Source organism: Vanellus vanellus (assembly GCF_965231255.1).
Source record: "Vanellus vanellus genome assembly, chromosome: 21".
In the NCBI taxonomy this organism is placed as follows: domain Eukaryota; kingdom Metazoa; phylum Chordata; class Aves; order Charadriiformes; family Charadriidae; genus Vanellus; species Vanellus vanellus.
This window is the reverse complement of record NC_138926.1, coordinates 7613241-7635718: the sequence shown is the minus strand read 5'-3', so window position 1 is coordinate 7635718 and position 22478 is coordinate 7613241. Positions and strand designations below refer to the sequence as shown.

General features: G+C 42.0%; 1 protein-coding gene across 2 annotated transcripts in view; it reads right to left on the bottom strand.

Moving 5' to 3' along the window:
• The window catches only part of NCAM1 (neural cell adhesion molecule 1), a gene marked incomplete at its 5' end in the record, with an annotated part of 137338 nt that overhangs the window by 29197 nt on the left and 85663 nt on the right, over positions 1-22478 (bottom strand). Inside the window, 6 exons of one of the 2 annotated variants that reach the window (XM_082493943.1) lie at positions 12850-12981; positions 14552-14722; positions 15557-15653; positions 16003-16187; positions 16776-16926; positions 21393-21422. In XM_082493943.1, coding sequence (XP_082350069.1) covers positions 12850-12981; positions 14552-14722; positions 15557-15653; positions 16003-16187; positions 16776-16926; positions 21393-21422 — 766 coding nt within the window. The remainder of the gene's footprint in view (positions 1-12849; positions 12982-14551; positions 14723-15556; positions 15654-16002; positions 16188-16775; positions 16927-21392; positions 21423-22478) is intronic. The other variant, XM_082493942.1, reaches the window with a different exon arrangement.

Here is a 22478-nt window from a genome sequence, read left to right as displayed (position 1 = left end):
TAAATAGGACTAGATTGTGACCTACAGTGTCACAATTTGAAACAAACATCAGCCATACCTATGGAAAGTCTCCACGAGTGGTAAATACACAGGGGTGAGAAAGAATAAGTAGTGAGTCTTCAGAATGCACATAAGAGAAGCGAACAGCAACAACCAAAAATAAGGAACAAACCCAGAAAAACATGCAAAAACGAGACAACCAAGTCTTCAATCCTCATGGATTTTGACCAGAGAGAGAAGAGACAAGGGGAAGAGGGGCTGCTTCCACGCATGCAGTCATGTGGGGAGGTTACTGGTGTTAGTTTTGTTGTCCTGACAAACCCCTGCCAAATCCTGTCCTGGTGGTGGTCCAAGATAATAAGGTGATTTCAGAATTCATAGATTGAAAAAAGCCAATTGCTTCCTGGTTTTCAAAATTATTTGTTTAGTTGGGGAAGCAGAAAAGCAGGAGTTTCCCTCCCTCCCCCACTTCAGATTATGCACAGAGTCTTAAGTGGAGTTGTAAAAATCACAATTTTGCAGAAATTGTTTTCACTGCCACACACTTTACTTGGAGACTGGTTTCATCTCCATAAGCTGCAAGGGTCAATCATTTGCTTCTTGATTTCATGGAGATCACCAGCTACTGTAACTGTCACTGGTAAATGAGTTTAGATTCAATCCCTTGCCAGGTTCTTGAGACACTGTGTGGAAGGAATGAGGTGCTCTGGCAAAACAGGTGCAATAGTACTTCTGATGCAAACTGTGTGAAGTCTAGCTCCCATCATGTACTCTGTGTGTGCCTATATATACTACTTTATAAAAACATAGTTCCCACTCTAGCTGTGTTTAAGGTTTACTCATGATAGAAAAACGTCTTTCATAATGTGACATGCTTACCAGTAACTAAATTTCAGAGACAGGGAATTTCGGATCCTTCTGACTGGCTGCTAAATACGTACAAGTGTGAATGTGTGTATGTATATATATATGGATATAAATGTATACTGTATAGGGTCAAAATGTTGCTAAAGCAACAGGAGCTATGGTGTTCATGTTATCTGAGCATCTTACCCACAACCTCCCATCAACTAGCAGTCTGTAGTTCCCACACGGGTACCCAGAAAGGCAAAAGGATTTTTGCCATTGGTGTTAATGCCAGAGAGAGTTTTAGAACCTTACTAGGACTTGACTGTTGGACTCTGATAGTGAAAGAAGCAAATGACTGAGCCGCATGATTTTTGGTTGGGTTTTGTTGTTGTGTTTTGTTGGTTTTTTTCTCTTCCCTCCAAGTTTTTTCAGGCTCCGTGTGGAAGACTGAAGTTGAGTTCTTCACATGCAGACAGTGGTGAGCAACTTCTCCAAAAGGCTTGTAGAAGGATTTTGGAGTGATGGAATTTGGAGATCCCTGGTCACTGACCAGAGGGGCATCCTCACCCCAAATCTAGGCAACCAATCAGAACAAAGTATTTTACCTTCTGTTCACCAGCGTGGACGACATCATCAGCACCATGCAAGCCACATGACAAAGTCACATGATACGCACGCACATGATTGGTTGAAAGGAAAGTGGAGGAGGTCACATGGAAAATACAAAAAAATTAAAAAACTGATGTAAACAATGGGCAAGGGAAAAAATCAACAACAGAATAACAGACTAAATAAAATAGAAACAAAATTAAATTAGCCAGTATATACCAGAAACATTGGGGGACAGTAAAATTGCCTGGAAATACAAGAATATTAAACCATAGAAAGCACTGAGTTACGACCTCGTGAGTGTTAGGCACAGCTGCATCGCTGCTTATTAATACCAAGTCAAAGAAGAAACACAAATTATTGTAGGGTGTGCACCAAAACTGGGACAGCTGAAGGAATCCACAAGACTGTTGGATACAAGACTGTTTGGAAAGAAAAAGGGAATACATTGTTATTCAGAAACAGTCTAGGCAGCAGAGGTGAAATGGTCAAAATCATAGCCCTTGCAGTTCAGTGCAGACAAACCTCGGCATTTCATGGTGATGTATTCTCCCCTCTGCAGAAACAAGTGTCTTCCTAAATATCAACAACAACAATAACTGAAAAAGAGAAAAACCTGGTATATGTATACATTTCCAATGACAGAGCTTTCGATCACCGAGCTGCAACCAGAATTTGGTCAGACTGACAGTTATCACTCAAAGTGCACAAACTCCATCCAACACCTTCAGCCTGAAGATTCAATGAATTACGTACAATGAATTACAGTGATGATTTCATGTGTGCAAGGGGTTTTTCTGTTAACGAGGAGAGGAATTAAGTGCTCTGCACTGGAAATGAATTACAATTGATGGCATGAGGAAGACAGCTACTGCTGAAAGAGATGAAAAAGTGTGCAGACTGTTTGACAGGGGAATGAAAAAAAAAAAAAAGAAAAAACCCAAATTACTTGTCAGACTGGATGACATCACTAACTCCATGCTCCGTTTCTCTTCCTAAAGTACTGTCTATAACTTGCATTTTTCATGTTTGTTCCTTTGTCTCATCTTAATGAGGCTCTTTCCCAGTGCTCTGGTACTTCCCTGTTAATTTGGAGTAAAGAGAATGAAATCCCCAATCTTTTGGGTGCTTGTATCTGACAAGATTAAGGGCATACCATTACTGGGGAAAGAACTGATAATACAAAATGTAAAATCGATTTGTTATATGTAAGCTTTCAATCCATTTTCTCTAGTTATAAACATAGACTCACGGAACTCTGGGCAGGTGCACTGTGAAGGAAGGAAGGTTAGGAGTTACTGTGAGATTGCCTGGAAAGGTATTCAGTGTCTTCTGCTGAAGAAGAAACATATTTCCAAATCCCCAGTAAGCTTAACATAATATGAGATTTAAAAACAGGCAAGAGGCCGCCTTTGAGATCAATTCCTCCCGAGAAAAAGCTTTAGTTAAAGATCAAGGGCGAAATGAGTAGTATAAATATAACCAAAAGCTACTTTGGATGAGGCTTCTAAGACACAGAAGATATTTGGAAATACTGTCTTTAGCTTAAAACCTTGAAATTCATCCTGTTGTCGTGAGTAGAAATTGGGTAGTCCGAACACTGATTGTCTTGGAGTTTGCAAGAGGAATGAGGCCCTGGTACACGTAGGCTTCTATTCACAGGCAGTACTTATGTGAATCTGAAAATGGAAGGGCTTTCATAATCCGCACTGTCTCTCTCGGGACTACTGGACCAAGGAACATGATATAAACATCTTTTATAGCTACTGTTATTATCATGGCTCGTTAAGAGATATGGACCATTGACCAGCTTACTTGTAGATCATATTTTTAAGAAGCGTGAAAAGGAGAGATGTAGTTTTGTCTGTTCTGTGAAAATGCTTCTCCTTAACTCCATTGCTAACTAGATCTTAGATTAGATTTGTCTCTGAATATTAAATTTCTTTGGAGACAGGGACCTCAGCATTGTTTGCCTCAAGGTACTGCAATAGTAGCTCTTGGGTTCTGGTTGGACACAGGCAGGGGCAGAGAATATACACATCTGTGCTTACTTCCTGGTAAATCTAGAATAAGCAAAAGTAAAAAGAAAAGGAGTGTGAAAGACAAATGAATTCATCAACAGCTCTATCAAACTTTCACATTTTATGTAAACAGGCTTCCGGCACACATTCGTCTGTCATCTTAACAAATACTTGGTGGCCAGGCCCATTTCATGGGAAAGAAATTCCAAAGCAAAAAGAGTCACCAGCTCCTTGGGGTGCCCACGTGACCTCTTCCCTAAGACTGCAACCTATTTTGAATGGACTGGATGCACTGTGAAAGGTAACACAGATTTTATAGAAAAAAAACCACTTGGCTTTCCACCTGCATGTCTTTTGCTCAGTGTCCTCCACCTCCCTCATCCTGCAGCTTTTGAATCTGTTGGCCAGTATCTAGTAAATGTGACAAAAGCTCCTACAGATTCTGGAAAACCAGGAGACTAAATAGAAGACCCAAATTAGTAATTCAACTGAAAATAAAAGCCAAACTTTTTCAAGTGATCTCAAACATTTCGAGGCAAAAGAGATTCCCCAGCAGAGAGAGAGCTGCAAGATAAACTCCATTATTGCCACTGATGCAGAACTATTGATCCGAACAACCTAAGAGGATTAAGTCAAAGGAGATACATGTTCCTAAACCTCTTACACGACTATAGACATCTCCCATATGTTACTGATCACAAAGTCAAAAACTCACTAAAGTCAGTGATGAAACGCTCTTCAGCTTCATTAGGTTTCGATTAGATCCATTGTTCATTTTCCTGACTTCATGATGCTACGCAGCAGCTCTCAATTTCTAATTGCTCCTGGTTTCATTCATTTAACCACTGAGGTTAGGTTAGGTTAAGACACAAGATCACTCAGCAGCATCATCAATAATTAAATGATGCAAAGTTATAAGAGCATCTGCCTTGTGCCAGCACCCTTTTGTGCTGTTGAATATAGCATATTCATATACTGTAGAATAACTTAGCATACAAAACAAATGTGTCTACTATTTGCATAAGTGACTATGTACACAAATGACAATAAGGCAGTGACAGGTCAGATCTGCTGCTGTTCAGTATAAGAGCCTGAACTTCAATGTCGGTGAAAATGGAAACTTTTACCCTTAAAAAACCCAACATCCCCCCCCCCCAACAAATACCACCCCCCTCCCCACCATCCCCAACAAAACATGTGTGATAATGTCTATCATGCACTGGCTCTTAGTACCTTCTCTGGGTAAAAAGATCCATTCTTTTTAAGAAACAAAAAATGTTCTGCGAAACATTAACACAACATTTTCCCTCACAAGTCAAGCTAGCCCCACTTATGAACAGCCAAAACGGAGTCTCTACTGCCTAAGAAATTAAAAAAAAAATAGATTATTAGTAGACCTGCTGATTACCACCTTTCCCTTGCCCTTTGCCTCCTCCACCCCACCCTCCAAGTCTGATCAGAATTAAAAGTTCTCTTCAGCAATATAGAATCACTACCAGATGCATCACGAATTATGGTTTGGCGTGTTGTATACAGGAAAAATACTGGAAGAAGGAAAGCATTCATTGTGGTCCCTGACAGATAAAAGGACATTTCATGCGATGTGCAAGACCATGGAATGTGCCAGTTATAAATGCAGTTATAATTTTTATTTTTAAAATTCCTGTGACAGTTCCAGGCTAGCCGTACTATCCTCTCCCTCCATCCCAAACCCCCAGATTATCACATACTTCATGCTTTTAGTGTTTTCCGTTTAGAAGTGATGAACCATTTCTAACCCGCTGCAGGTAGACACACGGGTATTTATCTTAAAGACCATAATCACAGAAACGCAGACATTTCATTATTGCAAATTGAAAAAAAAGCACATTTCGCTTTGCAGAAATGATTAGTTTTCAAAACACACATATGCACCATATAAACCTATGTCTTCCTTAATTGTTTTTCTTTGTCTTCCAGGACTGTGTTGCAAATATTTGCTTGGCTTTCATATTGGCATGTGATTGGCTATAAATCTCCTAACAAGTAAAGATTAAAGTCACACTTGATACATCCACTCAGTATCAGGAAGGTGTGTCACTGAACTCTTAACAGCTAGTCTAAACCAGACATTTCAAAACGGTTCTTTTATGCACAAATCAACTAATGCAAGTTTTAGCTATTTTTCCTTAGACTATTCACATCTGGCATGGAAGCATCTGCTTACCTGACTCAGTCTCACTAGGAATGGCTATCTAACAAGGTACTGAGCAAGAGCTGAGGGAATCTGAATCCAATTCCCATGTCAGGTATAGACTTCTTGTGAAGCCTTAGACCTCTTTTAATGCAGGCAGGGCATCAGTGGTAAGATGGGGCAATGCTCCCTCTCCTCATGTAAGATATTCTACCTCCTCATTTGCATCTTCTTTCAACATCCAGCATCCATAGTTGCAATATCAACTGTATCTCCCTAAATTCACAGAAAATAGAGCAAGGCAGGGTAGCAAGAAGATTATTTAGTCCACATCCCTATTGTGGAGGCAGCTTTAACACTAAAATCACTAATGGAAAATGTGAAAAGAAAACATTCCTTTTGGAAATGATAATTTACTTTTTTTCTTTTCCCCCTCCATGTTTCTTCTAAATCTCGTATTTCCATTTTTTTTACCGCATGCTTGGTAGGGCAACAGGAAGAGGAGGAAGAGTGGTACCATGCTGGGTTCTTAACAGCTACATGCTCACACAACACATTAATGCCAGATTGTTGGTTAACAGACAAAGTAATGCAGTGCAGTGCTTTAATTCCCTCAATAGAAGGGCTACAGCATAACAAATAGCACTCCAGACCAAAGGGGAGCAGTTCCCAACTACTCACTTGGTGGCTCTGAGCTTTCGGATTCAGCAAGAGGCTGAGTTGCTATGGAAACACGAAGGATAGATAGGATATGTAAAGGTAAAGCATACCATGTAAATAAGTTAAAAGAGGCAGGGATGGGGTGACAGAAAGGAAAGAGAGGAGGTCTAATGAGGAGTGAGAATTATACTGAATCCTTAGGGCAGATGTGTATTACCTGAAGAGGCTGCAAAAATTGTGCTCTGCTGCTGCTGTTTTCCAAGCCCTCTCCACAGGGGAAGTTGTGCTGCCAGATGCAGGCCCCTCCAGGTGACAGGGAAGCCAGCCTGCACCGCGTGGTTCCTGCAGCAAGCTATGGCTCCAAGGGTCCCCTACTGATGCTTTTTCATCCTGAAGAGTTTTGAATCTTTGAATCCAATTTCAGAGACAGCTACAGCATTTTTGTGTACTTTTGGCCCAAATAGCAACCTAGGTTCACATACTGCTAGCCCATTAAGTACTGGAATTTCTGGAAGGCCCTCCAGAGCAGAATCCCACTGCTAGCTTGTGCCCAACTATAGAAGACAAAAGAGCAAGGACTAATGGGAACTTACCCTTCTCATACACTGTTTTTTCTCACCTCCATGCACTAGGGCCAGGGTACAGGCAGAGAGGAGGAAAAAGGATCAAACAGCCCAAGGAGGTGTGAGCACCCTTAGGAAATAAGGCAGTTTTGAGAGAAGCTGACAGACTGAAAGCCCCTTGGGAATGCTGCTAAGCACTCCACTCCCTAGAGCAAAGACAGACTGTACGAGCACTGAATACAAGCATTACCAGGACAGAAGTACAAAGAAGCAAGTCTCTACTTCCAAAAGTCATGGGAAGAATGCAGCATGAGACACATGAGCTGTGAGGGATTTCTTTACTATTCTATATAACATCGTTAAAAACAAAAGAATTGTCACTGTCACGTCTTCAGGACCAGGCAGACAACTACAGCTACAAAGAAGGGTAAATCAGATGTCTTGAGAGGCTGGAGAGCAGCCCCGTGGAAAGAGATCTGAGGGTTTGGATTGATGGGAAGTTAAATATGAGTCATCAGTGTGCCCTGGCAGCCAAAAGGGCCAACCATGTCCTGGGGTACATCGAGCTAGCCGGTCGAACGGGGTGATTGTCCCACTCTGCACTGCACTGGTGCAGCCCCACCTTGAGAACTGTGTGTAGTTCTGGGCACCTCAATACAAGATGGACATCAAACTATTAGAGTGTGTCCAGAGGAGGGCGCCCAAGATGGTGAAAGGTCTCAAGGGCAAGACTTGGGAGGAGCAGCTGAGGTCACTTGACTTGTTCAGCCTGGAGAAGAGAAGGTTGAGAGGTGGCCTCATCGCAGTCTACAATTTCCTCAAGGGGGTCTGTGGAGGGGGAAGTGTTGATCTCCTCTCTCTAGTGACCAGCGATAAGACACAAGCAAATGGAATGAAGCTGCATCAGGGGAAGTTCGGATTGGGCATTAGGAAAAGCTTCTTTACTGAGAGAGTGGTCGGTCACTGGAACAGGCTCCCCAGGGAAGTGGTCACAGCACCTAGCCTGTCAGAGTTCAAAGAGTGTCTGGATGATGCCTTTAGTCATATGATTTAGTTTTAGGTAGTCCTGTGAGGGCCAGGGAGTTGGATTTTATGATCCTTATGGGTCCCTTCCAACTTCAGATATTCTATGAATTCCTTTTTGTCCCATGGCAATATCAGTGCTGCTGGTGTAAGAGGACAAAATAGACCCTTGTGCGGTTTGCAGCCTAAATCTGATTATGCAGATTTTAAAAAAACAATGATGTAGGATATAAAGAAATGAGTTCTCTTCCATGGCTGCAGAAGTAACAGGCTTAGGGAAGCACAAGCCATTCCCTGCTGATCACTTGAGTATCTTCTGCTCTATTACCTGAGAAACTAAACTATTTGCTGTGCTAAGTTGATTTCAGGAAATTTAGTTTCACAAGACAAAAGCTGAGCATATCCCATTAGATGTCCCCAAGAATGGAACACAAACTTATCAGAAATCTCAATGGCAAAGGTCAGTGACAACAACCAACTTTGACACGGGCAGGGTTTCACTCTACATCTTTCTCTCTATCTCTCTCCTTCCCGAGTCCAGCACACCCGGGAGATGTCAGTGGCTTTTCTCTGTCCTGGAAATCAAACTTATGCTTATCTGTAGTTCCTCTACCTGAAGATTCAGTTTTCACTCGGGGGGGAGGAAAATATACAGAAAAGAAGGAAAACACCCAAGGATGTTAGGCAGACTGCACCACACTCAGTGAGGAGATGCATGCAGAGCAAAGTGGAACAAAGATGACAGCCTCTTCCACCATACTCACTCTCTGCTAAACGGGAGGTGGGTGCAGCAGTACTTGCTAAAGAAAGAGAAAGGAAAGTGAAGAGGGGAGTTGATTCCTGTTAAATAACTGCCAAGAGATGGAAAATCAAAAAATAAATTGGTAAATTTTGTCAGATCAAGCCTCTCTGGACATAAAGCGCAAGCAAAGTAAGTATGCTTTGCCAGACCTGCGTTTTGGATCCTCTGTGAGTTCTTGCTTTAAACCAACTTTCTCATAACACAGGCTCACTGGACACACATCGCTGTTCACCAACGTTCCCAGGAGTTCAAACCGATGCCATTTAAGGCCAGCAGAGATACTGGCCAGCACTGCCTGTAGGGCAGCAAAATACAGCCTACATGACCGCTATTTTGGTGAAGGCCATTGCTAACTATCCTATTGCCAGCTTGGGGACTATTCTAGTGTTGTTTTGTTGGTTTAGGTTTTTTTACATTAAGGCATTTTGATATCAAACCCACATGCCATACACACACATGCATGGTTTAACACACGTTTGGGTCCCACCTGCACAACAGCAAGAAACAACCAGGGCTCAAAGAGAAACTGTTCACAAGGTCTGTGTGCAGCCTTTGTTTGTCATCAGATTTATACGGAAAAGGAAATGCAGAAAACCAGCAAATTGTTGGGATGAAAATCCAAACCCAGGTCAAGTAAGACAGATATCCTCCCAACCCCACAATTCTCATCTGTGCTAGCATAGTACACCATTATCATTAACTACTCGGGCCTTCCTGTGCCTCTAAGATAGAAATAAAGTACTTTTTGCTTATTCAGGAAAATGAAAAAAAAAAAAAAAATCAAAATAACTGCAGACATATCCCAGCAGGCATTCAAAAATGGTGTCAGTTTTTACATTCAAGTAGAAATTTTAAACAATAGCACAAGGAAGACTAGTTGCTTTGGCTAGTCTGACAATACAGCCTTGGCTGGTGTCAAAACATAGTTTCCATATTCTTTCCTGAAAAATTTATGAAACATTTCTGTGATCTTCAAATCACACCAGACTAGAGGACACCCAACTTCTTCCCCATTTTGACTTTGCCCACGAACAGGTAATATTGTGTGACTGGCATTCCAGCACAGATGAAAAAACGCATTTCTGTTGTGCCAACAATCTCTTCACCATTGCTACAACCCAGTTCATGAACTGAGATGGGTTTTGAGAATCCCAGAGACTACAGAAAGAATTAGAGAACTGAATGCTCAGAAGGATCACACCTGCAAGGCATGAATGTGCTTGAAAAAGCATTAGCAGAATTTAATTTGCAAATACATTAAAAAAAAATTATAGCCCACAAAGAAGGAAAAAAAAAAAAAAAGGAACTTACCCAACAAGGGAGAAGATTTAGGGACTACAGACTGATTGATAGCCGATTGCAACATTAAAAATATAACAAAAAAAAGTCCTCTACAAGTGTGATTTAATGTTCTTCAAAGCCACATTCCTGTCCCCAAGCGATGAACATGAGGCTTAGCTTAGCAGACAGATCTGTCGATGTGGCTGAATCAAAGTTTTTAATGTTCTTTTTCCTCTCTTCTTAATTGGATCTTTTCCTTTTTCCTGTGGTACTGATCTGCATAGAGACTCAATATCTAAGCCCTTATCTCCCTTGTGTATCATTGACTACGTCCAATTCAGAAGGGCCTACCAAATCATTTACCTGATAGTTAAAATACTAACCACAATTCACTTTGTATAAGAGATATATTACGTCTACTGAAATTAACAGGCTCCAAACAATTTTAGGCACCGGACTGCAGATACGTTCTGGAAAATTGTCTCTCAGTTGGCTCTTTGTAACTACTGCAATTTGCAATTCTATCTATCCATCTGCCCATTCATTCATCCATCTTAGACTACCAACCTATTCATCTTGTTAGCGGTCCACTAAATCCAAGCTTTTGTATAATACAATCTTTAAGGAAAAATAGCACATGCATGATACAAATCCTGTAATTAGGATAAAAAAAATAATCTTTCCTTTTTTACTTCAACTTCAGAAATCTCAAAGAATGTGACAGCAGCTTCATAAAGCTTGCCCGTGCAATCTTGGGAATAACAACAGTTTACCACAAGGACGTATACTTTTATAAAGAGAATAACGCTCACTTAGACAGAGGTTTATTTTAGATGCCATTGATTAACTCCGATTTGAAAGGCACAAAGTTATGGAGCATACACTGTTTCACTGAACCCAAGTGACAATTAAACATATCCATCAAATCTCTAGCTCATTTTGCATTGGGAAGGAGGAAACATGCTTTTTTTTTTAATTTATATTTTTATAAGGTTTATTTATTTGAGTATACAATCTACACAAGTGCTGGAAGACTTTCCAAAGACTATGAACCGTAAGAAGTATTACTGAGAAGAGGCAAAAAATGTGATTTTTTTTCTTGAAGTTTTTGCTTTCAAGATTGTGAAGATACTAAAAATTCTGAAGATTTTGTTTGGCTTTTAATTGGTCTAAACCACATCTGCAATTCAGCTAAAACTTTATCCACTTTGGTGTGTCCCCCCCCAAATTATCTACATTTCATTAAAATTTGAAATTTTTTAATTGATTCATAAACATTCAGCCTTCCACTCTGTAATCAACAAGCTAACTATTATTATTAGACAATCACTAAGTTAAATATTTGAATTGCATGCTTTACAATAAAGACAAAGATGTTAACCCCTAATTCTGTTCTAAAAAGAGCAGTATTACCCATAGTAGGATCACTATTCTAGTGTCAGTCTTGTTAGGAAATGGACAGTACCAGTTACTTTGTTTCTAAAGACCCTGATAGCAAAGAGGTACTAGATTAAAAGCAAGTGTTATGTATGTTAGAGGAACACCCTAGGAACATAAAAAGAGAGTGAAAGAAATGCAGAGAGGCACTTACGTGAGTGAGGGATGCCTGCAGTTTTTCCATGGATGGAACAGACAAAAAGAAAAGACAGAGATAGAGAAAAAAAAAATGTAGAAGAGGTGAGAAGGGGAGATAGAGAACATGGAACTGGAAAATCAAGATACGATCAGCTGTCTCAAATCCAACCCTAGGGAGTGGGGTAGGTTACAGGAGTTATCACAACAGACTGGACACCAATTGTGAGGGCTGCCTTACTGCACAGGGCCTGGGATTTCCAAGGAACAAGGCACGTGTACTGTCCCATACTGCTCAGCCATTCTGGTGAGGCAGAAGTTAGCAGACAAAAATCAAGACCATGCACAGCTCACAGGGCCTCAAACCATGCACATAGATGGGCTAGGAATATTGTTAGCTCTGAATTCGGGAGAAGGTCCCGAATAGTGCTTTCAGAAGAGCTATGAAATAGGTACACAAGTATGGGTGCGATGGTGGGAAGAAGAATAGGCTGTAGGTCTAAATACAAAGGGAATAGGAAAGAACCCCAGGGGTTGTGGGCGGCTGAATCCAGATCCTAACACTTGGATGAGGCTGTGTAAAAGGGTAAGAGGCCACTTCTCCCCTGCCTGCTTTTGTCACATCTCCCTTCAATTTTTATTTCTTTCTCTCCCTTCCTGTCTTGAATAACTCTCTGGTTTTTAATTCTTGTATCTTTTGTTCCTGGTTGAAACAGGAGGGAAAGTGTTAGGCCACAGAAGAGCACCCCACCATTGGAGTGGAAGATTACCCAAGTAAAGCAGACAAGAGGTTTGGAAACCACCTTACATGCTGCATATTAAGATGCATATCTTAAGCAGTAATATGCAGAAAAGAGAAATCTCCATTCCTCCCCCTCCTTCCACAGTTCATTGGCCAGTTCTATGCTGAACCTCTCAATTTCTAATTTCCAAGAAAACCTGCCTTGTGACAATGTCATTACATTCTCTATGACCAATGCCATTCTCAACTCCTTTTTCTTATTAAAACTCTCCATGGCATAGTCCATTCTCTTTGACAATACAAAGTTTATATTAGTAGCCCAGAGCACAAAATAGTGCAAATGAAATAGCTCCTCTGCCTTCTACCTTCAAAGAAGGTTTATAATTAGTAATAAAATTCACTACAATCAAAAACCACAACAAAAACAAAGGGTGCAGGAAGGTCTGCAAAAGAAGATTGTGTCATCCATGCATGGCAGAGAATGGCAGAGATTCCCTGGAAAGATTCGAGGAAAGAGAACCAGAGAAGCAGAGGGAGGTCTCAGTTTTACTTACGAACTGGTTGTGTTTTGAAGTCGGATGGCAGGCTAATCTCACCCACGCCCTTGCCATTGACCGCAGACAGTCTCACAGAGTAGGTTGTTTCAGGTTTCAGGCCAGTGATAGTGATCATGCCTTCCACATTTGCTGTTGCAGAAACAAGGGAAGAAGAGCAAAGAAAGGCTCAGGCTTTAAGTCAACAACAAATGGCACATTTCTACCACATACTTTTGCCACGCTCACCCCATATAACAGAGCCCTCTTCTGGGCCCAGGCTCCCATAAACAGTGCAGACAAAGAGAAAGGTCAGAGCTATCACCTCTGTGTCAACCAGCTGATTAGAGGCATACTGCCACAGCCTCTCCAGAGGGGATGTAGAGGAGCTCGTGGTAGACACCAGAAGGCATCAGCCCTTGGCCTGTGCCAAGGAGCTCCTTGAATAATGCTCTTCAAGACCACTGTCATGGGGGAGTAGCAGGCATAACACATAGAACTGCTCATCTGTTGGGCCACGTGATCCAACTGAAAGCAATGCCCTTAGCAGCAGAGAAACTCATCTCTCCTTTGACAATCTATAAGGAGGCCAGACACAATGTAAGAGATGGAAAGAACCTGCTGTAGGGTCATCATGATATGAAGAAAGAAATAAGCTCTATTTTTCCTGCAGAGACACAAAGGGAGCAATGAGAAAAATAAACCTGATTCTAGCTATGATCACATCACTCCAGTGGGGACCTAAAAGAAGAATTTCAGTTCCAGCTAAAACTGGCAGTGGAAGATTCAGGTCTGAAATAGAACTCTCCTCTTCATTGTCCTCCCAAATCAAAATTCCTTTGGTTTGCTGGAATTAAGGATACATTTTAAGCAATGTGTATCTGTGGTGGGTTGACCATGGCTGGACATCAGGTGCTCACCAAAACCACTCTATCACTTCCCCTCCTCAGCTGGACAGGGAAGACGAAACAGAACAAAAGGCTTGTGGGTCAAGATAAGGACAGGGAAATCACTCAGCAATTACTGTCATGGGCACAACAGACTTGACTTGGGGAAAATTAATTTATTACCAATCCAATCAGTGTAGAATAATGAGAAATAAAACCCAAATATTAAGAACACCTTCCATCACCCCTCCCTTCTTCCCACGCTTAACTTTACTCCCAATTTTCTCTACTTCCTCTCCCTAAGCAGCGCAGCGGGACAGGGAACGGGTGTTGTGGTCAGTTCATCACACGTTTTTTCTGCCGCTCCCTTCTCCTCATGGGGAAGACTCCTCACACTCTTTCCCTGCTTGAGTGTGGGGTCTCTTCCATAGGAGCTCTCCATGAACTTCTCCAGCATGGGCCCTTTCTATGGGGTGCAGTCCCTCAGGAACAGACTGCTCCAGGGTGGGACCCCACAGGGTCACAAGTCCTGCCAGCAAACCTGCTCCAGTGTGGGCTCCTCTCTCATCTACAGAGATGAATGTAGTGCTACAACACATACTCTAGGCAGAGAAGGCTCGTGCCCTGTGTGGAGCTATCAGCACAGCGGGGCCCTCATTTCCAACTAAAAATTCAAGGTGTCACTGCAAAGTGAATGTTTAAGAACTTGTGTGAGGCCTTAATATAGCAGCTGGAACTGCAAAGCTATGGAACCCTCTGCTCTGGTTTCCCCCCAAAGGAAAGTAAGTCTTTTGAGATGCAGGTGGGGGAGGTAACACCTTGTTTTATCATCCTACCTTCTTTTGCATCATACAACCTCGAATGCCATTCTCCCTCGCCCAGTGCCCTCCACTCTGCTTTGTACTTGAGGATGGGCACCCCACCAGTAGCTTCAGGCTCATCAAACTCCACCTGGGCAGTACTCGAATAGGGCTCCACTCTGTCAATGGAAGGAGAGGACGGAGTGTCTGTGGGAAGAAGGGAAAACAACCAGTGATACAGAAGATAGCAGGAAACAAGGATCCCCGGTTCTAGTAGCAAAGGAAACAGAAAACTGGGAATATCAAACACATCCTTGTCATGGCTTCACAAAGGAGAGAAGGGTGGGCCTAAGGTTCCCCCACAGGAGGGGGAGGCTGTTAAGAGGGCCTTTAAGAATGCTAATTAGACAGTGCAGAGACCTTCATCTTGTTTCTCCTCTAAGAGGCTAGAGACTTACAGTACCTTCTTCAAAAGAGGATAACCCGAGCCGAGTAGCAAAAGCATCCTGGATGCTATTCTGTCCCTACAGTCTCTTCCCTAGTGCACTCCAAATACATAGCTTGACCATTCCTAAATCTGCCTCTATAACAGCCATGAGAGGACACCAGAGGCACTTCCAGTCTGTCACGCAGTCAGACACCAGGCCTCTTTGGCTGGTACACAGTGCTCTGAGGTTTCTGTCTTGCACTACCTGTACTATTAGGGATATCTATTAGGGATATCTTGCTGATTTTGAGAAGCACACGCGCATGCACATGCACATATGCAATGGCTGTCAGAAATCAAAGATCACAGCTCTACCAAAGTGTACTGGAAGCACAGAAAAGAATGACACCCTTCAGAAACAAGGAAACAGAGATATTGAGGGTCTTGTTATCTACAAACCATCCCAACGCAAAAATCTATTCAAAGTCTCTATGAAAGTAGAAGCTGGTTCTCCTGCCATCCCACCAACACAAACTAGAAAAGAACGGTCACTCTGTCACCTCAAGTCAAGGGCTGCATACGCATTTCCTTATCTCCCTGCCTGGGATGCTCACCTGCCTGCACAAGAATGAACTCTGACGACTCCTGGCCAATGCGGTTCACAGCAGTGCAGTTATAGTTCCCAAAGTCATTTTCAGAGTCTGGTGTCACCTGTGGAAGGAATGAAGACTCATGCTCATATCAGAAAACCCTTTTCACTCTGTGAATGCACTCTGCGTTTTGCTGGGGAGAGAAGCCACAGTAAAGCACACATGCTAACACCCTGAGGGCTGTCCATGGAGGGGAGAACTGCAGTGGGCAGAAAGTCAAAGGCAAGGAGAGGGTGATGTCTTCTATTACCTGATTTTCTTTGCATTTACGTGCCAGAAACACCACAAAACTTCTTGTCTACCAACAGAGTGCCCTGACGAAACTCCATCAAAATCAGCAACATAAACTATTTGATAGCATTGAGCCTCCCTGGCTGCATATGCCTTCTCCCCTCCTTGCTTTTCCTCACCTCCAGGTAGCTTGCTGACGGGGTGTTGTAGATCTTGATGTTGCTGTAGTTTGAACTGGGAAGCAGCTGTCCATCCCGGAACCAGGAGATGACAGCACTGGGGTAAGCAAATACCTCACAGGTGATGTTCACTTGATTCCCTTCCCAGGTATAGACAGCCACAGGGCCCTGAAGCTTGGGCGCATCTGGAAGACAGACATTTGTGAAGGCTATTTGAGCCAGAAAAACCTCCTAAAGTAGCCAAGTCAGCCTCACTTTAAGGATCCCTTGGCTGGGGTCCAGTTTGATGTGGGGAAGGGGATCTAATATAGGAAACAGGAACTCTTCTTGTCTGGGGGGATGGAGGGTGTCTTTTGCTGAAGGACATAAGGAGGAAACCCACTCGGTCCCAAAGCCTGTTCCTCACCCAGTGTGGGAGGAGGAACAGACAGCATGCTATGCATCTAGGGCAGTACATACCAGGAAGTTCTCCTGGGGAAGAACCCTGATGCACCCAACAAATGGGACTGTGGCAGATTCATGGCCCATAATCTTCCGAAGGTGCAAACAGTATCCTAGCTGGAGACAGCTAAAGTAGACATTTGTACGTATGCACACAGCAAAATGCCTTCAACAAAGTTATTTCAGTCTGAGTGGCTTCCCATGCCCTCTACCTAAATAAGACACATTTCCCTAGCCATAGGTGCCTCAGTCTCACCACAGAAAAAGAAAATCAAAAAAGTCCCCCCTCTAAACACATGAACACCCTTCCCGCCCCATCCTCCGCTTCTTACACTGCACTTCAAGGTACATGGCTTGGGAGTCCTGCCCGATGGTGTTGCTGGCTGTGCATACATATTCTCCGGCATCTGTGTACTGAATTTCTTTGAGAGTCAGGGATGACACCCGGGCATGGCTACGTACTACGATGCGCCCATCCAGGGTCTGGCAGGAAAGGAAAAAAAAAGAGTTAGAAGCTGAGCTCTGAGCCTGTGGTGCAGACTAAAGGGATGTGAACAAATGCAAGTACCTCACACCAAGCCTTCAGTGCTCAGTACTTCAGAAGTGATCACCTGAGGCCAGGTGAAATCATGGGCACAGAGAGGCGTTTCCAAAAGCAACAAGAAGATTTCTTGTTGCACAGGACCAACTGCAGTGATTCAAAGCACTCAGGAGAAGGAAAAAAATGAAATGAAGGACCAAAGTTATCAGATGTCTGAGGACAGCTGGCTAACGTCAAACTTCTTCCCAGAATGAGAATTGCAGAGATCCAGGCTCTGGTTAAAAATTTTTGCCAGCCTGCTCTTGTAGAAAGCCTCCCCAACAGCTATTGTGTTTCTGCTCACAGAATTCAGGCCTTCCTCTTCTCTCACTGATGTTTGTTTCGTTTTTACATCCTCGAAATGGCATTAATAAGAACAGATCCAGACCTCAGAACTGAATCAGGCAAAATGAAAGCTCAGAACTTTCACCTGAACATGGCACTGAAAAGAGCAAGGTACAGTGAACAGGGCAAGAAAACTGCGTGACCCTTCCAGAGACAAGCCTGCTTCAAGGTCTTGTGACGCTTCAAGAAAATTCTAGAGCAATCTACATTGGTTATATGCCCGTTTAGAAATTGCTCCCACATGTGAGAAAGTGTGGGGATGTCAATGACAGAGACAAGGAATGTAAAATCCAGACTACCATCTGCTCAAAGGAATTGCAGCCCCCCAGCGATCCCATCCCACATCACTTTTGGTTTTGGCTTTTCCCTCTCCAATTTGTGGCCAAAGCCCAAGGGCTCTCTTAATATATGAGGTGCACAAGGCCATGGACTCTGGCTCTGGTGCTTGTGCAAGCTCTCGGTCTTTGTGCTTCAGCTTCGAAGCTTTAAAGCACCAACTCTCTCATCTAGTTTCCTAAGCGGCACAAGCACAAGTGAACAAATTAGGTACCCTCATGTCTGTGCCTGCTGCTGCAGCCTGCCACACTTAATGCAATTCGCATTCCAAGAGATATTAAATTTCTTGGAAGATACAGGACAAGTACTGAGATGATGAGTAAAAACCCTGAGGATATTAAACAGCTAAATGCACTGAGCTGTAGCACAAAGTAAATCTCTGGTATTTCAAGTGGTCAGAAGCTCTGGGCCTGAAGGCTCTTTTTGTAGTGAGCTAGTGGTCTTAATCTGAGACTGACAAAGTTTCTACAAGTAAATGTGATTATGCCTGTTCCTTCAGAATATTAGTTCATTTGAGCTAGTCAAAGATCATATGCACAACAATAGTATCCTTTGACGACACAAAAACCATTATATGTATTTTTCTTCTCTCTTCTACCCTGCATGCAGGTCTACTGCAAGCCCTGACCAATGCCACAAGCTCCATCCCCTCTCCTGTGCTTGGTCCCTTTTGTTGCTGGGAAGCGTTCTTTATTTCATGTACACATGGTGTTGTGTGCATCATTTCCTAGAACCAGGGAAGGAATCCTTAACATGACATTTGTCCGTTGTGGTACCTTGCACAACCAACTTCTGCTTTTATCTTTCTTCACTGGCTGACTATATTGTTATTCTTTTGTCTGACTTGTGATTTGACTCCAAAACCCAATTCACTTCTGAAACTATTGCAGTAGGGTCCATAAATGTCAAGACTCCAGATCTGCAGAGGCTCCCGGCTTCTTTTAGCTCATGAGTTGAGTGAATATTCTAAATACTTGTTACTAAGATGTCATCAGCAGGCAAGAGTATAAACATGGCAAAATACCAGCACATGATCATTACAGCAAATGTAATTTTACATCCAGTGTCACCTGCCTTTTCCCCACTTTGTCAAGATCTAATAAAAACAAAAGAGACCCAGGCAGTCATGGTAAAATTATAACTTTACAAGTAATGCAACCGATTATGAAGATGAAGCTCTGTTTCTTAATGCAAAAAGCACAAGTAAAGAAAAAGAAAGACCATGGAAAATACTCCAAAGAGGAGAAAAATGTCTACCCAAGAAAGCATGCTACTAGTTTTCTTTATTCATATTTCAGAACATCAGGTGCTACCAATTCCCGGCTATTAGAGACATAGGATAGGTAGAAACTTGTGAGCCAGATGGAGACACTTGTAATCACTTTACCTAGCCTCTTTTATTTTGAGGATTTTGGATAACAAAATGCTTCATAGTAATGAGGAGACAACCGTAAGGGACACTGGCAATAACTCATGCTATAGCAACTGCCACGCTACAGAAAAGGCTATGACGGTTCTCTATATCGCCGATTACGACAACTTATCCTGAGATACATGGAGGTGTTTTTCTCCAAACTCTGAGAATGTGATGTGGCACGTAGTCACTATGTACAAAGCTGGCCTAGACTTCAATACTTCAGTGCCAAAGGGGATGAGGAGAGACAAGTAGGAAATGCATTTACCCCCCTTCCCTCCGCCTATTAATTTTACACTCCTTTCACAAACAACTATCCATGACTTAATTTCACAGTCATATCTTCTCCTCACCTGCTTTCCACATGGTGGGCATCATTAAAAAACAGCACCTGGAAATCCTGACCACAGCTACAAATTCCAGTGAAGGAAGATTCTAGCTCTGTGTTTGCATTGCACTAACCAGAAATCATCTGCAGCTCTCAGTATTTGTCAGGTTGCACTAATTCCTGGTTACCAGAAAGCATCACCAGTTTGTGGTTTAACTGAGGTGTAATTTTGTTTGTAACTGAATTTTTTAGCATCTGTTGGTAATAAAATTGGGGTTGTTTTGTTAGCATATGCTGCTAATGAGACTTTCAACAATTCTCCAGTATATGCAGGACCAGAATGGTGAACTGAGACACTATGGACAGTGCGTAGTAAGTAGAGCTGACTGTGCTTCAGAGGAAGATGCAGCCAACTGCAATTGTGCCTCTAAAGCAAGGAAAGCAAGATTTAACACCCATATATGTTGCTACGACTGAAGATCACAGAGACTTCCTTACTAATGCATTAGCTAGTTTAAAGTAAGTGAAACACTTAATGCCAAGTATTCCCTCAGCTTCCTGAGAACTAACCCCCTGCTGCTGGAATATACTGCTAAAAGGCCCCATGCTAGCTATTTTAAAGATATGTCTACACAAGATGCAAAACAAGCTTCAACAGCATCCTCACAGAACCCCATTGGATATTTCAAGACACAGACAGTAAGAAATTGAGAGAGAGCAAGCTTAATAGTATTAGTGCTCATATTAATAAAAAGCTTGAGACAGAGAGCACATTGAAAACACCGGGGGGGGGGGGGGGGGGAAGGGGGACACAGCGAGGGGGAAGTCAGAGACAACTGTAATAGGAATTAAGAAGAGGCCTGAAGAGATGCAACTACTCAAATTCCAAATTCTTCAACGCAAACTGGTCTGAATATCTGATGCCTTCGCTTGCCACAATTCATCTATTCCAACACATTATTTTGAAGTAAGAATGGGCAGTTTCTTCTCAGCCCCATATGAAACAAAGGTGAATGGTGCTTAAGTTAGAGGTTCACTTTGTTTAGGCCACAGTCTCTATGGTTTAAGATGGCTTAAAAATAAAGAAGAATTCTGTATACCCAGAGCCTCCACAAAGCTGATCCTACAAATACAAGTCACCCAGTTCTGGTAGCTATTTTTGTTCTCTACCTGACCATTATTATTTGCTTGGAAACACACTTTCTGGTCCATTTTGAAGCAAGCATGCTAAAATCAGGTGCATGTAAAGGTAGGTTATTACAATTCTTTTCAAAATACAGCACTGAATGTGAAATAAAACTGCAACAAACTACATTTGCACCAAACTCAGTTACTGCATTATCCCACACCCCCTCACTGACCCTTATAAATCAAAGACAAATAATAATTTAGCAATTTGGAGTATTTTCTGGAGAAATATAACTTGTGAAAGGTTGATCTGCATTGATTTTGAAATGGAATATGATGCAGTTGTCCTTTAAGAGAAGGTCTAACTTAAGGAGTGCCATGAGCAAAACAGATGGTTGGAGCAGAAGAGGTGATCTTTGGGAAAAAATACTTTCCCAGAATATACGCTGTTGCTAGTTCTTTAAACTCTAGAAAAGAGATATAATTCACAGTGGCAGTATAAAGGAAAATAGTGAAAGCACTATTTGTCAGATTTTACATTTGCTTTTACTTTTGTCCTTTTTTTTTTTTTTTAATGACAACCAGAATTACTCACCCCAACACAGCTAGTTTGCTCATCCAAAAATGCATTACTATATGCCAAGCAACTTCTAACTCTATAAGCTGTTTCTTTTATGTATTGATATTTAATTTGTTCATATTATTAATGCTGGTTTAGTTGGCATGGTTACTGGACTAGAGATTTGTTAATCTGTAATGCTTAAAACAAACAAAACCAAAAAACTAAGGAGTTTGCTAAAGGTCTGGTAATCTTATACCTCTTGTTTCTCGGGCCGGGTCCACGAAGCCTGGAGAGAACAGATATAGAACACAACAACAACAGAAAAAAAGCAATAAAAGTTTATCAAAGGTTGCTTTTAGGTATCATAGTGTATGCACCACATTGCGTTCTATGCACATGCAGGCTCCAAGCTGTGTATTTCATGTGTGTGGGTTGATCACAATTTCCATTTCCCAATATAACCTCAATTTAGCTTTGCATTCAAAATTTAATACCCTATAAATAGGTCTTAAAATGATTAAGTCAAGGCTAATGATACTTAAAGACTGCTTCTGTTTTTACATATCGAGTGACTATTTCCCTTGTCACATCTCACCCTTTCTAGAAACCTGTTCCCAGCATACTGGGGAAGTGATTCTGATGACCTAGGTCACTAAATTGCAAAGATAGTTAAGGAACTGGTTTTCTAACACTGGTTTGTTAGCCACCCGCACACACTGATTAACATTAACACTCATATCGTTAATATGATCATGCATTTGTACACGTTTTTACATGCATACAGTGCCAGGAGTAGGAGACTTTGAGCTGCAGAGCACTGAAACAGTATGACAGTATTCAGGAGTCAAAAATCACCTGCTAATATCACAGCCACGATGGCATTATTGAATGCGAGGCACAAGCATTGCTGACGTGTGGTTATAACAGCATACACGAGAATGACATTACAGAAATGGAGATGAAGGCTTAGGAAATGAGAATAAAAAAACGTAGTATTGTTTCCACAGTGCTTCTAGTGAACATTGTGAGACTTTAGAACTAACATATGGTACAGACAGCCTCATTTTACAATGTCTTTGATAAAGGCAAGTTAGTCACTTGTAAGTAGAGGTCTGAATTGAAGCCACTTGAAGAGAAGCTCACCAACACCTGCATAGCTAGGACACTCCCATCATCTGATCATTTCTATGTATGTATATCCTGTTGTGCACAAGTTCCTTGAAAGCTGAGCAGGCAACCATAATAATTCAGCATAATCCCTTTTTGATATCAGTCACTCTCTGTACCTGAGCAAGCCAGGCTAGCCAGGGAACTGCCTTGCTTATACCCATGCAAATCCACT